The 17,140-nt window shown below is 34.8% G+C and overlaps 2 protein-coding genes across 5 annotated transcripts in view; one reads left to right on the forward strand and one right to left on the reverse strand.

Moving 5' to 3' along the window:
* Positions 1 to 7,499, forward strand: part of LOC111513393 (uncharacterized) — an 82,646-nt gene extending 75,147 nt beyond the window's left edge. For all 4 annotated transcript variants that reach the window (XM_074180647.1, XM_074180648.1, XM_074180646.1 and 1 more), the window contains one exon: positions 7,193 to 7,499. In XM_074180647.1, the coding sequence (XP_074036748.1) occupies positions 7,193 to 7,388 (196 nt within the window). In that variant the 3' untranslated portion in view covers positions 7,389 to 7,499. The remainder of the gene's footprint in view (positions 1 to 7,192) is intronic.
* Positions 7,500 to 15,617: 8,118 nt separating this feature from the next.
* LOC141484920 (uncharacterized) lies at positions 15,618 to 16,670 on the reverse strand. The gene has a single exon (XM_074180621.1). It carries the CDS (start codon positions 16,668 to 16,670, stop codon positions 15,618 to 15,620), a length of 1,053 nt encoding a protein of 350 aa, XP_074036722.1.
* Between the last annotated feature and the right edge of the window lie 470 nt (positions 16,671 to 17,140).

Below are 17,140 nucleotides of genomic sequence, written 5' to 3' on the forward strand. Positions count from 1 at the left end.
AAGTGCATATTTTCGATCATGTACCTGTAGAACATGAGCCGTTGAGCCTGATTTTCTTTCATGCTGAAAGAACAATATGTGATCTTTCAAAATGAGTTGTAATTTGATTTTCTCAAATAACAAACTCGACTGGAGACTCAATTTTGACTTATAACCTTGATATGAAGATATGCTAAATTGATTTAAGATATCTTGAGACGTTCAGGGATGAACCAATGATGAAAAATATAATTGTCATCTGAAACGTACATACTTAGTCATCCTAGTTCAGGGGAACTAATGAGTAGACACATACAGGCCCTGAATAGTATAACCGAGGAACAAGGACAAAATTGGAACTCATCTCAATCTTTCCCAGTAGCATTCACTAAGAAAACCTAGATAGAGATATTGGGACCTCTGAAACTCCGAGGTGTAATAAAACAGTTGTTGGGAAAGTTTAAATTTCTGAGCGTGACACTAGATCCTAGACTCACCTTGAAACAACATTTATACAGAATACCATCTACGAAAAGAAAAGAGGCGTAAAGCTGGTCAGGATATATACTGGATATACACAATTGTGGTTGAACATATGCAACCCATGAAGCTGTAGTAGTTTCACAGAAATTTGAAATAAATGGACAATTTAGATGCAGCAGGCTGCGGTTTAGTTTTCATTCTCCAAATTCTCCAAATTGTTCACGGATTCAGCTGAAACTGATGCATCGTCTATCTCATCAGAAAAATAAACATTCTCTTTCTTTTTCCCCCCAGTATGTGTACAGAAAATACTTTGCAGACGAGTTATACACTATAATTTTTATACGAATGTACTATATTCAATCGAAATTTTAATATTTCTTTCACTTTTTTCACCATCCCTTATTGAAATTTATGAAAAATTAATTATCAATCAAGGAGATTTTTTTAAATACATTGATGAAGGAATAGTTGATGCATATAGAAAACAAAATAAATCAGAATACTGTATCGAGGAGAAATAAATACGTATACGAAAAAAAATATTTAGAAATGAAATCCCGAAACATTAATTTCCCTCAACGTTACCTACATGCTTGGCAGCATGTATGAAACCTACGTCTGAGAGAAAAATTGTTAACTAGTAGCAGCTCCATTTCGTGAACAAAGCCCCAAGTCTGGAATTTATCAGAACCTACTCTGTGGATACGTTTCGGAATTTAATTTCGAAATATTATTTATACCTTTTCTCGATACAGTCTTCAGACTGGATTTGATTTCTTCAGAGAATTGGCACATGGAATGTTTCTTCCGGCTTCTCGCTTTGTTCGCGAGATGAAGCTGCTACTAGCACCTTTTCTTTCAGAAGAAGGTTTTATACATGCAAACGAGCCACGTTGAAATCAATCGAGACCAGGCACATTGCTGTTCTATCTGGATCTTTTCTGCACTGATGAGAGGTAATACCTCGAAAGTGGCCTACAGGTAGTCTACTCGATTGATTTCAGTGTGGTTCTGCTGCTGGATGAACAAGAAATATTTTGCAAGACTAACCTGCAAAACTAAACTCTCTGAGGAATCTAGCATACGTGTTTGTCGAACATATTCCAATAACCAGCGTGACATCAGCCGGTAGTTATTTTCCGGCAGGCACATACCAGAACCTACTGTGTGGGTACGTTGGAAGAGGTGAATGTTTCCGGATTCCATTTCGCAATATTATTTTTTTAAGTATACAGGCTGATTTACGATGGATGGCACATTAGACGTTTCTGGTGAACCAGACAACGGATCACTTTGAAAATTTAATGGAGGGCATATTCGGACATTCTCTAGCCAACTAAAATATTTTCGACAATGCGGTGTTGCCGCTTCTATTAGAAAGCAGTAGCAACTTTGATTTTTCAAATGGAACACTCTGTATATAATATTATTTTTGGAATCTCCAACAATTGCCCGACAACTTTCCTTGATATTTCTCTTTACCTATCTGTTAACGTTTTCGAAATAAAAATTAATTTCAATTTTTTTCTTCGAAAATCATGACTTCTAAAAATGCCGATATCTTTTAGTTAAGAAGTACTATGATATCGAAATTTGGTTTGGAGTTAGGTGATACTTGGACACTTCCCACACGTCAGCCTAATCTCCGTTACTTCAATACAGGGTGGTAAAAAAATACAGTTTTTTCGTTTGCTTGAAAAAGTTGCTGAAATTTGATTATTTTGAATATAACACCCTGTATATTATTGAAAATTCGGAAAGCTGCTGAAATTTACTTTCTTTCTATGTATATCATACCTATACCTAACTAGTCAAGTTTCGGACTTATGAACATTTATTTGTGAAAATGTCCCTTCAGAATGGTATTTCCATTCGGTATTTGGTAAGCAGGCCATGATTACTATTTGACAGTAGTAATAATGTAGTACTAATAATATCGACATTTTCGTCACTTCAGAAGTTGCAAATACCTTCAAAACGATGGAACAAAACTATTCAAACGAAGTTCTTATGACTTTGTTTATTATTTTTGGACAGTGTGACAAAATTATCAGCAGAACATGTAGAAAGTTCAATGAAATGTATCCGAATCTACCGCCAATGAACCTCAAGAAATTTATACGAATTCAGAACAATTTCAATATGTTTGGATACACTTTAAAAAAGCACCAAGAAACTTGAAATTGGAAATATTGATATGAATAATTATAAAAAAGTAAAACAATCATGTGGAATATTTCAAAATATGTTCGAATCGCTGGCCGTTCACTTCCGAGCACTTTAAAATGCGGGTGTTGACTGCTTTCGTGGTGGCAGATCTGATTTCATTGGGATCTAAATCTTCAAATGTTTGGGCAATCCTTTCTAACAATTCATCTCTCAAACGCACGAGTATTTTGTAAACTTTTTCTTTAAACATTCCCCACAAATAAAAATCTAATGGATTAAGATCGGGTGATCTCGCTGGCCAATTCCATGGTCCCAAGCGCCTCATCCACCGATCGTCAAATAGTCTATCCAGTTCTGCGCTCACTTCTCTTGTGCAATGTGCAGGAGCTCCGTCTAGTTGGTACCAACAGTTTCGATAATCTTCCAGTGGCAGATTATCCACGAAACTGTCTACAGTATTCTCCAAAATATTCAGGTAGCTTCTGGATGTTAATGACTCCTCGTATATCACGTACCTCAATTTGTTGTCCATCAACATGCAGAAGACATTAAAACTAAATTTTTCTTGAAATCCGGCTTCTTTTGTGACGTGAGGATTTTCACTGGACCAATAATGACGATTTTTTCTAATGAAAATCCCTTCTCTCGAAAATTTCGATTCATCGGTCCAAATAATTTTATTTAAAAAAAGTGGATCTTCTTGGATGCGTGTCAACAACATTTCACAAAATTCTACTCTCTGTTGAGGATCTTGAGGCTTCATTGCTTGAATTTTGGTAAATTTACAATCATGCATTTTATGTCTTCGCAAGATTCTTTGAACCAATGAATATTTTATACCCAAATCTTCTTCAGCACTTCTTATCGATGACTCGGGAAATGCGTGAAAATATGCTAAGACATTAATCTGGTTGTCTTCGAAAGTTACGGGTCGAGGCAAGTTTCTTGGTGCTTTTAAAGTTGATCCAAATGCATTGAAATTGTTCTGAATTCGTATAAATTTCTTGAGGTTCATTGGCGGTAGATTCGGATACATTTCATTGAACTTTCTACATGTTCTGCTGATAATTTTGTCACACTGTCCAAAAATAATAAACAAATTCATAAGAACTTCGTTTGAATAGTTTTGTTCCATCGTTTTGAAGGTATTTGCAACTTCTGAAGTGACGAAAATGTCGATATTATTAGGAGAATGTCACAACGCTACTGTCAAATAGTAATCATGGCCTGCTTACCAAATACCGAATGGAAATACCATTCTGAAGGGACATTTTCACAAATAAATGTTCACAAGTCCGAAACTTGACTAGTTAGGTATAGGTATGATATACATAGAAAGAAAGCAAATTTCAGCAGCTTTCCGAATTTTCAATAATATACAGGGTATTCTATTTAAAATAATCAAATTTCAGCAACTTTTTCAAGCAAACGAAAAAACTGTATTTTTTCACCACCCTGTATTGAAGTAACGGAGATTAGGCTGACGTGTGGGAAGTGTCCAAGTATCACGTAACTCCAAACCAAATTTCGATATCATAGTACTTCTTAACTAATAGATATCGGCATTTTTAGAAGTCATGATTTTCGAAGAAAAAAATTGAAATTAATTTTTATTTCGAAAACGGTAACAGATAGGTATAGGGAAATATCAAGAAAAGTTGTCGGGCAATTGTTGGAGATTCCAAAAATATATACAGAGTGTTCCATTTGAAAAATCAAAGTTGCTACTGCTTTCTGATAGAAGCGGCAACATCGCATTGTCGAAAATATTTAAGTTGGCTAGAGAATGTCCGAATATGCCCTCCATTAAATTTTCAAAGTGATCCGTTGTCTGTTTCACCAGAAACGTCTAATGTGCCATCCACCGCGAATCAGCCTGTTTATCTCTCCTCGATACAGTCTTCAGATTCATTTTGATTCGTGTTAACTTAATGGTATTTAGTATGTTTCTTCCCGCTTGGAGCTATGTTCACGAGATGGAGCTGTTACTAGTTGACAATCTTTCTCTTCAACTGATGTTTTATATACGCAGTCGAACAGCGTTGAGATCAATCGAGAAGGGAGTTAATATCTCGAAAACGGTATGATAGGGAATTACTCGACTGATTGCAGCGTGATCCTGCTACTGAATGAACGAGAAACATCTGCAGGAGTGACCTCTGTGAGATACCTCGCTCACACGTCTGTCGGATATTATTCAATATCCAACGTGGTATTAGCTGGGAAAATAGTTATTCTCGTGTATTGGAAGAGAGAAATGAATCTTTCGGGATTTCATTTCAAAAATTAGTTTCTTTATACGAATATAGAAAACTATACAGTCAAATCATCTAAAAGAACAATTCGTTCAGGCCAGTCTCAACACCCTACACAGTAGGTTAATGGACTGACACCTATCAGAAAACAACTACTCCCCTGGCTAATACCACGAAGGGCGTTGAATTATATCCGACAGGTGTCAGTGCAGGATTCTTCACAGAAGTTATTCCTGCATATGATATTGGCGATACAACTGCCGCAATAGATTTTCAATTATTGGAACACACTTGCAGACCGGTTTCGGGCTGGTTGGCCACTCGTCAGTGCAAGGTAGTGTATATCATCAACATAAAGTCGATGATTTCCGATAACTGAAAATCGAATTCCGTCAGAGTATCATTCCTCGAACTAAGCTGAAGCATACAACAAATAACAGGTTTGTCGTCGCCCCATTCGAATTCGATTTTCAATTATCGGAAATCATCGACTTTATGTTGATGATATACACTACCTTGCACTGACGAGTGGCCAACCAGCCCGAAACCGGTCTGCAAGTGTGTTCCAATAATTGAAAATCTATTGCGGCAGTTGTATCGCCAATAGCATATGCAGGAATAACTTCTGTGAAGAATCCTGCACTGACACCTGTCGGATATAATCCAACGCCCTTCGTGGTATTAGCCAGGGGAGTAGTTGTTTTCTGATAGGTGTCAGTCCATTAACCTACTGTGTAGGGTGTTGAGACTGGCCTGAACGAATTGTTCTTTTAGATGATTTGATTTATAGCCAGTCTTCAAGTATGCCCACTGACTATACGTGAAAACTATACAGTCGTCAAAGCGTTGTTACAACAATCAATTGGACTTCTTCTTGCACTGGAATTACTTTCTGGAATTTCTCGCCAGACTATTTAGAAACTCAGAAAACTTTTTCTCGCTTTTTTATTTTTTCGCAGTTTCAAATAGTCGGCAATGTTGATATTGTGTTCAATGTTCCGAGTGGATTCAAGTATCAAACATTGTCTCCAGAGTGTGAATGACCTATATTTCTTGGATAATTCCTCAAATTGAACCAACACAATGTTTTCAGAGAATAGGTAATACTATCTGAATCTAATCACTGCTGAAATTATTCGTATGCTACCTATCAGTTTCCATTTTTTCCATAATAATAATAACTTTTGACAGTACAAAAATACTAGAAAACACTTTTAACAGACTGAAAGACTGTCAACCAAAAACCATCGCTGACTCGATCCAGGTTTACTGAATATTTGTTGACATTTTTGCATCGGAGATAGCGGTGTATGAATGAAATATCAAGAAGGTCATATTTTTTATACAGTCTGAACCGTGCGAGATGCGACTTTCATACAGATGTATGAAATCAGTCATTTTCATCCTCGTTTACCGTGTGTTCATTAATATTTTCATAGCAGATGTAGAAAAACGATTATTTTTGCTCTCGAATACGGTGCCTTCCAGAACGTGTCTTCATGTTTCTCCCTTGATTATGGACCGGAACTTGATTTCTGCTATGCCAGATTTAAATATCTACTGATATATTGTTTCAAACTGTTTGCATCCTGATGGTTCTAGTTAATTGATAAATTCCGATGAGATCCAGCTTGAAAAAAATTGCCCTTGAGGCAAGTTTGCTGGTTGTCTCCAAAACCGTCTCAGAAATTGGACAACAGTTCAGCAATATTAAAAATTTTCTAGATGAGTTCGGAAATACCCTAATTCTAATTGTTTGACGTCATATTTATTTCAAAAGGGTTATTTCGTTTCAGGATCACTCTACGAGCTCGATTCAGGGATACATAGGACAGGTTATTGTCTTGAATGGCCTGCTGAATGATTAGCTGATAATATGTGTAGGAAACAGACGTTTTGGTATCTGGAAGGGAAAGTGAGATGTTCAGGCTATGATTTCAATCTATCTTTCATAAAGAATCGACATTTTTCTGTGTGTTGCCTATGCCAGATGTTCTATTGCATTTTCTAATATTCATACACATTCATTACTTATGCTATGTGTTGAAAATCATTCACCAACATTAATGAAACATTCATTTCTCATTTCATCTACCATCTCATCATTTCATGATGAATTTATGATTTTTAACATTTATGCTACTCAAGACTATGGAGACTGTCATTCGAGAAATACACATTTCGGGAATAATTACTTTGGCTTACGTTGCTGAGACCCTCTGGACGGAGTGTCATACTTTAACACTCTTTATAGATATGCATATTGTTACAATAATTACTAAATAATTTTAATTTTTTTACAGCGAAGAAGATATAGTTAATTTTTTTCCACTTGCAAGAAAGGAATCGAGGATACATCATGAGTTGACTGACACATTTAGTATAGAAGAAATGAGCATATCAGGAGACGACGAAGAAGAAGACCTACATTTGGTGCCACCAACAACTTTTTATAAAAATATCAAGTGCTGTTCTTCCTCTTGCTGTGCTATTATGTGAAAACCATTGAACAATGGAGTCGTTGCCAAAGTTAACTGTTAGGATTCGTATAAGTTTAGAGAGCTATGCATTCATCAAATGATATAATAATTACAATAGTTTATAAATTGACTATTTTATTATTGTTTTATCTTCAAAAATTGAAGTTTTCAAGAGATAGAATCTCACCATAAATCATATTTGATGTGGAGTACATGTGGAGGCAATCGCCATATGGAAATAATCATGAATTATTTAATAATTACGAACCTATATTTATAATAATTTGGAATTAACTGAAGCAAGAATCGTGATGGAAGTAATACATATATCACAAATTGAGGAAAGTTACACTCATTTGAAATATACATCCTTTTCAAATTGAAAGGGTTATATTTTTTGAAGAAATTAATTTTTTGGAAACAAAGGTTTGGTTTTCTACTTCTCCATCTTTATACAGAAATATGTGAAAATCTTCTAAAGAAAAGAAGGAAGCAATATACCCCTTTGAATTTAAACAAGATTCCTATCACTGAGATTGAATCAAATGATTGAATGAATGCCATTTCGCACTGTCATCGATGTTATGAGTAGATACCTATTCGTGACTTGAAGTCGTAATTTTATGAATGAATTGAGTGCTTCATTTGTAATGTTATCAGTGCTGAAGAGGCACTAAGACAAGTGTTTCATTTCTTCCATATATAGTCTAATCAATAAGTGTAAAATGAAAATGAAGCCCCCAAGAGAATGAGCAATGGATCATTCAGTTCAGAAAAAGCTCTAGAATAGTCTAGAAAAATGTATTCGAAGGATTATACAGTGGATAAAAAATTACGATTGTTATAAACATAATAATCAAATTAGTTATTCCGTTTTTTCTAAGTAACATTTAAACCATAATTATTTAAGAAAAAAGACAAAGGGATCATTGAAGAGAAGAACATTTTCTATAAAAATTTCCAAACTCCACGAAAGGAAGAAATTTTTTATAACTTTAAATGTTTATTTAGCAATTCGGATCTTTGCTCTCACAAATAGTTGAGCTTGAAAAATTTCATCTCGTGAAGCTCTTATATGTATACTCAAAAAGATCATGTGGTGCAAATTGATAAAAGTTCATTATTTTGTTTATCACGATTTTTAAGTGAAATGTTCCATACATATCGAAGAGATGAGAATAGAAAAATGATCTGATTTTGAAGTTATCCATCATCAAATGACAGTAATTATTCTCATTTACGTAATGTGTTATTATATTGTTCGTAAACAAATAAAATTCAATAGTTAAGAAAAAAATTTTTTGCCATTTTTTGGAATGGAAAAATAATGATTCAAAATATTTTTTAAAATGTTTTTGATTGTTGATGATATTTTTTAATTACCATATTGTGGATAATTGATTAGAAAAAATGTTTATCCAAAAGACATTATTTGCATTTTTCAACACATCGCATCTCAACAATGTAGAGATGCGATTATAATTCAGGTTCTGAAAAATGGTAACGACTCGAAAAATATCCACATCTATCGCCATATTCTACTCACGAGTTGTCTGAGCGAAGTTTTGGAGAAAATGGTCAGTTATAGACTACAATGGTATTTTGAATCGAATAAATTCTTATCAAACGCACAAGTAGGATTCTAAAATCATAGATCCACTATCGACCGAGCATTCTCATTCGAAAATAGCATCCTGAGCAGGCTCGCTAATAAATCCCACGTTACTGCCATATTTTTCGATTTCGAAAAAGCTTTTGATATAATATGGCGCTACTCAATACTAGAACAGTTACACAGGTGTAACTTGAAGGAAAATATGCACAAGTTCCTTAAATATTTTCTGAAACACAAAATGTTTCAAATTTGACAGATCTTTTGTCCAATGAGTATGTCTTAGAAAACGGGATTCCGCAAGGTTACACACTGACTGTTCTCCTTTTCATAATAGCTATAAACCCCTTCTTTCTTGACAACATCAACGAAAAGATGGGACAAAGTTCAGATGCTCATGATCTGACCATATTCTACTCAGCTTCATCAATAGAAGAAATTAAAGAATTGTAGAGAATGTTCAACATTGAAAAAAGTGAGTTTTTTCAGAACCAGTCGCTATTCATCACTTTTTACTGAAACATGAATTCCCCCTTGGAAATATAGCAGACAACAACTCCTCTCGAATTACGCCGTTAACATTTTAGCTCAGCTTAATCAGCCTAATTACCAAACATTCAATGGAGACAGTGATGATCTTTACGAAGGTCGACCACGATAACAAAACCAGCTGAAATAAAGTTGAAAGAAAATTTGAATTCAGCTCATACAGTTCCAGCGATTCATAAGTATACCCACTGGATGTGCAATAATGTGCATTTACTAGCCGATGTTCATCTCATATTTGGAGAATAACGACACAAACAAGTGCTTGAAGGTGATTGACAATGTTTCATGATGAATTTCAATAACAATTATATTAAGCAAAAAAACCCTGAAAGGAAATAACAGTGAAATGAAGTACAAGTAAAAAATAGAATGATAAAAAAAAGAGGATTCCAAGCCAAGTTACTTCACGACGTTTCGATTGGTAGTATCCACAATCGTCTTCGGGTGATGCCTGGACTAACTCCTCTGAGAGATGACTACTTATGGGTCATTCGAGTATTTTCACTTATTTCCTCTTTCCGCTTCACCGGTTTAGCGGGAGATTGCGCGCTTGATTATGGGTTTCCATATATTGCGTATCTCTACACTAGCTTGGCTGAATACATTGTTGGACAACATGTATACGGCTTCTTTGAATTTCCTCTAAACCAGTGTTCCTCCCTGTGTATGATCTAAGCTTGGGACCACTCGATGTTATGTTCATGGTTCCAAACATGCTCTGCTATTCCTGATTTGCTAGTTTCCCCTCGTTGTGGGTGTTTTGTGTGCTCGGTAATGCGGACTATTAATGGCCTCTTAGTTTCACCGATATAGGATTTTCCACACTCACAGGGTATCCGGTAGGTATATACAATTCTTGGAATCGCAGTCTGTGTTTGGTGGCCTGGTTTTCGTGAAGCTGCTATGGATAGTGATGACAGTGTGCCATGTGAGTGAAACTTTACCTCTTCCATATATGGTCTAATCAATAAGCTTTCAAACGTGAAAAATGAAAATGAAGCCTCCAAAAGAATGAGCAATGGATCATTCAGTTCGGAAAAAGCTCTAGAAAAATGAATTCCAAGGATTTTACAGTGAATAAAAAATTACGATTATTATAAACATAATAATTAAGGACAAATGAGGTATTCCGTTTTTTTGTAAGTAACATTGAAACCATAATTATTCAAGAAACGAGACAAAGAGATCATGTTATGTTATGTTCTTTGGTCCAAACATGCTCTGCTATTTCTAATTTGCTGGTTTCCCCTCGTTGTGTGTTTTTTGTGTGCCCGGCAATGCGGACTAATAATGGCCTCTTAGTTTCACCGATATAGGATTTTCCACACTCACATGGTATCCGGTATGTGCAATTCTTGGAATCGCAGTCTGCATTCGTTGGCCTGGTTTTCGTGAAGCTGCTACGGATAGTGATTTACTTCATTACTGTGTACACAGTCTACACTATAGACACGCCTGAAGAAGCTATTGTATAGTGAAACACGTGTTGCGGTTTTGTGAACTGTGTAGTGAAAATCTCACAATGAAGTGTTTTTCAAATATGTTATGGATTTTCATCAAAAATAGGTCGATTCCATCAGATCTCTAATCACACGCTATTTTTTAAGCAACCTACTTTGGCAATTCCACAATTCAACAAAATTTCCCATTTGTACGGACTCACTACACGCACTTGAAAACTCATTTAGTAGGTAATGATCCACCATAGTTCAAATCATATTAGCATCCATTCACTGGACAAATGAAATTGGAAAACACATTGAATTTGCATGGACTTCTAGTCACCAAGCATCAAACGTGGTGCGAAAATACCTGATGTTTGTCATATTTCTATTCGACCGGAAGACGTTGAAAAATTCCCGAAATAACAAATTATGGGTGATTGGCAAATTGAATGCAGGAGAGTAGATACGAAATTAAAAGTGAAACCAGCAAATAAACCCTGGAGGCATTCCATTCCACAAACACGAAGAGAACGAATTGTGATCACCCGCTTGGGAATAGGTCGTACCAACCTGACAAACATATTCATGCTCTCAGAAGAAAGTCAACCAATATGCCAACAATGTAGGTGGAGGCTAACAGTGAAGTATATCTTGCTAAACTATGTATATGATGAAGCTAGACATCGACTCAACTGTGTTGAGAAACAAATATTTCATTTTCAGAGGAAACATTTTTTCCTCAATAATTATTCAAAATATGGAAGTTGAAGAAGATCTTTATCAACAATCATTATTTTTCATTATGAAAAAGGCAAAAAATGTTTTCTCAAATATTGAATTTCTCTATTCGTTTATGAACAATTTGGTAATAAATAAATCAAATCACATAATACATTGAAATTAATTACTGTCATCTAATAATGGAAAACTTTGAAATCAAAACATTGAGAAAATGATTAGTTTTTCTTCATTTCTTTGATATTCATTGAATGGAGAATGGAGCTAAGAGAAACACGGAATATCTCAATTTTCCCCAATTATTTTTTTTATATCAATCGTAATTACTCATACACAACGGAATCCGTTGAATACATGATTCTAGAGCTCATTCCGAATCGGATGAGTTATTGTTTTTATCTTCAGAAGCTTTATCTTAATTTTTTACATTTTTTGGCGTATTGATTGCTATATAGTGTAGCAATCCTCTTAATGATATCTGATTCAATTCCATAACAAATGTTTGAAGTTTGAACCGATTGAAAAAGTGTTTTTTATAATCCAATATTCATATGAAAGTAGTTGTTTCGAATAGCCCATCGTTTCAGTCTGTATCTTGAAGTTACTTCTTTGCATGATTTAGACTTCTTTGAGAAGAGTTAATTTTGGAATTTATTGCTTTCTTCCTTCCTTTGGAAGATTCCTACACATTTTTGTATACAGATAAAGAAGTAGAAACCCGAATCCTTCCATACTATTTTTCTATTCTATGAATTTTGATCGATTTATCATATTTCAAGGAACACTAGAAAAATTAGGCAATATTTTGAAAATGTCCGTTTTTTGGTTAAAATGAAAGTATTGGTTGGTGTTCGGAACCTATAAATTTTCGATAAATAAAAAATCCAATAATCAACCCTCCTTGAGTTGACTCATTCAGCATCTGAAAAAAATTGAAGTCGTAAAATTACACCTGACGGGTTTTTAATAACAATTGTATCACATTTTCCATCTGATCAGTGCCTGGCTGTACGTAATTGTTATTGAAAGTCATAGAGGAAAGTAACAATCAATTATTTCAAGTTTTTTTTGTTTTCATCAAGTATTGGTTGGAATTAAAACTAACTGAAATTTAAGCTAGGTGGAAAGGAAAATACGTACATGAATTTATCTCTGGAACATATCAAGTAATGAAAACTATGCGAATCAAAGTTCAAAACAAATATTGAAAACAAAAGTTATAACAATTTCAAAATAATCTTGTTATTAATAGATTTTCATTCCTATAAAATAATAGAAATCTCAAATAAAATATGAGTCAAACTCAGATAAGTATTTATTTATCCAACTCAGAAGTAATACTTGTTATTCTACCTTTTTGCTTATCAATTTCTAGTGAAATTGACAATTGACATGAACATGTCAATTGTATATGAACATTCATATACCCATTATATTTGAGTTGAAATGTGTATACAATATTTATAAAAAAGGCATTAACGGAAAAACAGATTTTCAAACAGGCTGGATAAATCTTAGTCTGATTTGGACTCGGTAATATTTCTGAGCAAATGTGTTAATTTTCCTTTCATATCTGAGATATTTTTTAAAATCAAAAGCTTTGTAGCTTTTGATTTTGATGAGGGAATGAGAATTTCTCATGTACTTTTCCAAATGATTTTCAGAAAATGAATTTTTGAGTAAGTTACTAAGAACATCAACATTATAATTGTGTTTCACTAGGGTGATTTCGCTGGTTTTCGGCCACTTAACGATTTTTCATCATAGATATATTCATAACATGAATGGTTTTGTGCACATCATATTCAGCCTACGTTATTGCTGAATCATAGATTATCACTGACGAGTTTCATGAGGTATTATAAATATATTTTTAACCAATATTTCACAAAATGATAAAAAATGTCAAAATTTACAATATACCCCGTTTTCGACCACCTTGGATCAATTTTCGGCCAATAACGTACTAGTTTTCGACCACCAATCAGGGTATCATCTAGTTTTCGACACATGCAGTGCCTGTTTTCGGACGCATTCGTTATTACATTGGATCTTTGGATATATGATTAATCTATTAGTACAAATAATCAATATATATTTTTCAACTGAGATAATATTCAAAATAAGAAGTGTTTAACAAAATATAAATCATAATAAAAATAAAAATGGCATTCTAAAGGAACCAACAAATTGCACAACCGGTGCCGTATTAATGAAGGAAACTTAAGAGCAACGAAAACATGTATAATCTTTGGTTGCTACTTCTTCATACTGCATTCCGTAAAATTCTGTACATTTCATATGGAACCAGTTTGTACAATGATCACAGCCGATATTCTTTTCATTTTCTATTTCTGTATCACTCTCCAATTCCTCATCGCATGAAGAACATTTGATTTTTTGTTTCATTTCAGTGTTCTCTATGGAAACTACTTTTTCTCTGATTTTCTTTCCAGTGGTGGGTTTGCTGTTCTTTTTTTTCGAGTTCTTATTAATTTCTTGTGCTTGTTTCGTAGCTTTGGCAATCATCCGTATTTGTTTTCTTCTTTCTATTTCTTCACTCTTTTCACTTTTGATTCTGTCCTTTTCCTGAAAATGATGCCTCCAAGCCGCAGAAGAAATTGCGCTCGGGAGTGTGTTTTTTTTTTTTCTATTTTTATTTTTCGATTGAATTGGTTCTGGATAGATCAAGTGGCGATCAAAAGAGTCATTCATGTCGATTTTACTATTCTCACTCGTGCTTGCCAATGAGAGATTTTGGTGTGTGACCGCTTCACATCCTGTCAGTCTTACATTTGATACATCTCTTAATACAAGTTGCAATCTTTGGTTTTCATTTTCTTTGGTTTGATGTGTACCTTCGCTCCTTTGTTTTTTCTTTGTCGGAACTATCTAGAATTTCTGATGACAATTGCAAGGCATCAGTTTCAGATATTTGGCTGCAATTGAAAGAGTCATTTGAGCCTATTTTACTCTTCAGACTGATGTTTGCCAATGAGATATTTTGGTGTGTTTCCGCTTCCGTTTCTTTCAGTTTTATATTCTGTACATGACTTGACACAATTGTCAAGTTTTTGTATTCATTTTCTTCGGTTTGCAGTATTTCTTTGATTTTTGGTTTTTCAATGTCGCAACTTTTGATTTTCGATGTCAGAACTGTCTGGGATTTTTGACAATAATTGTGGAGATTCTGATACAAATTCCTCAATATTTGATAGGTCTTTGGGTTGCTCTATTGCACTATTTTCATCCACTTCATTTAAACTGTTTGGTTTTATTGACTCTTTTTCTAATTCCTCTCGTGCTGCAGTTGCATGGGTGTCATCTTCAAAATTATTTGTCATTTCCATTTTTTCGAAAATTGCCGGATTTGTTGATGATGTATCATTTGTTTCGGCAATATCCATCTCAGCTTGTGGCATAACTATTACCTTGTCTACTGGAAAAATAGTCAGCTCATCCATTGTCACAAGGGACCCAATCGGAATGTCTTCGTTAGGAGAATGACGCTCCTCGGAATGAGTATTTTCTGCCATTGCAGCTACCCAAAGGGAATCCTCTAAAACCCGAATCTCTTCAAATATAACATTGACATTGATACCGTAACTGGTCAATGTCTCACGAATTTCATTCAATACTTTCTTGGATGCTTTAATATCACTAACTGTGAGTGGTTCTGGCCTAGTCTCCTCAGTAGCCTGGTTATTTTGTTTTTCTAGAATGTTTTTCACACATTTTGTGTAATCTACACTCTCGGGATTGAGAGGAAAAAGTCCACATTTTCGGTAACCGTTTATAATATGACTAATCATATTAACATTCGCTAGACATTCCTGGAAAATCTGACAGAAATTTGTTTTCGTGACGGAGCAGTTGACGTTTTCTGGGCGGCTTTGCCAATTCCTCACAGTGATTTTCCATTGAGTTTTGAGTGGTTTGAATACACATTGAATACACAATTGACATCTGCAGGTTGGAGTATGTGAGTTGTGTTGGGAGGAAGGGCATAGAGACTTATACCATTTTCTTCACAAAACTCACTCAGTGACAGAGTCATATGTGACATATGGCCGTCGATAAAGAGAAGAACTGGCTTTTTGATCTCATTTTCTAGTAACCATTTGTGAAAATCATTGGCAATGTATTCGTAGAAAATATTTGATTTCATCCAGCCCGATTCTGATTTTCCGAGTACCCAATTTGCTGGCATATTTTCTACAATCGCTCTAGGTGGCCTTACGTACGGAAAAACCACCAATGGTGGACATATTTTTCCGCTAGCAGTAAAAACTATCAAGACGGTGATCAAGGATTTTTCTTGACCAACTTTAATTTGGTAAAGATTTTTCCACCCTTTGGGAGCTAGAACTCTTCCCGTTTTGGGGCACATGGAAAATCCCGACTCGTCCCCATTTAGCATGCGGTTGGGGTCTTCCAAAATATCCATCCATCCATTGTTGGTGAGGAAAGTTTTCAGTTCTCTGAACCATGACCTAATACTTTCCTCGGTAACTATGGCTCTCGCTTTATTTATACCCTCTGCTTCACGGAGCGATATCTCAGGATGGCGTTTCAAAAAATTTCCATACCACCTTTGCCCTGGTTTACCATTTTTGAATAAATGTTGTTTATTTGTTGCTTTGACTATTCTTTCAACAGTGGCAATCAGGTCGCATTTTTTAATCGGAAAACCACATTTCGCCAAATTTATGGTCCAATTACAAATTTTTTCCTCGCCTTCAATTGTCAACAATGGCTCCGGTCCAGTTTTTCTGATTTTCCTGGATATTTTTGGTATTTTTCCCATCAGGTAGTCCTGAATGGTGGTTTTAGGTACTCCAAATTCCCTGCTCGCTTGGCGAATTTTCATTTTATGTTCTCTTATTTCATACAGTGCCTGTTTCAATTGATCTTCGGAATACTTGAAGAACTCTCGTTTTTGTTTAGCCTTCTGCATATTCTTTCTTTTTTTTGTTTGATTGTCCATCTGCAACAATAAGGATAATGTTTAAGGTGGCCGAGAAGTCTTTCCTCTTCATCTCATGGAAAACATATGTAGTTATCAATTTGTGCTGGTTTTCTGCCACTTAGGTTGTCTTCAAATTAGTGTTGATATTCCATACGAAAACAATGGCCGAAAACTGGATACTGAATTCATATCAATCTTTGAAGTAATGTGCTGAATGCAGAGCGATGAAGGTAGGTGCGTGTGAATGAGAAAGAGAAAGAAATTTTTCTGAGATATGACCAGTTTTCGACCGGCATGGCCGAAAACTGGATAGACTGAAATTTCATTGTCCGGTTTTCGACCACCATGCCTTTTACAGAAATGAGATTGAATATTAACTTTTATCTAATTTAAAATATGAACTCAATTATATGTTATGATGGAATGATACTTAACTCATTCAAAAGATACGAAATTTC

Source organism: Leptinotarsa decemlineata, unplaced genomic scaffold, assembly GCF_025532065.1.
Source record: "Leptinotarsa decemlineata unplaced genomic scaffold, Ldec_3_MD MMD2_tig00026299_RagTag_RagTag, whole genome shotgun sequence".
Lineage (NCBI taxonomy): Eukaryota > Metazoa > Arthropoda > Insecta > Coleoptera > Chrysomelidae > Leptinotarsa > Leptinotarsa decemlineata.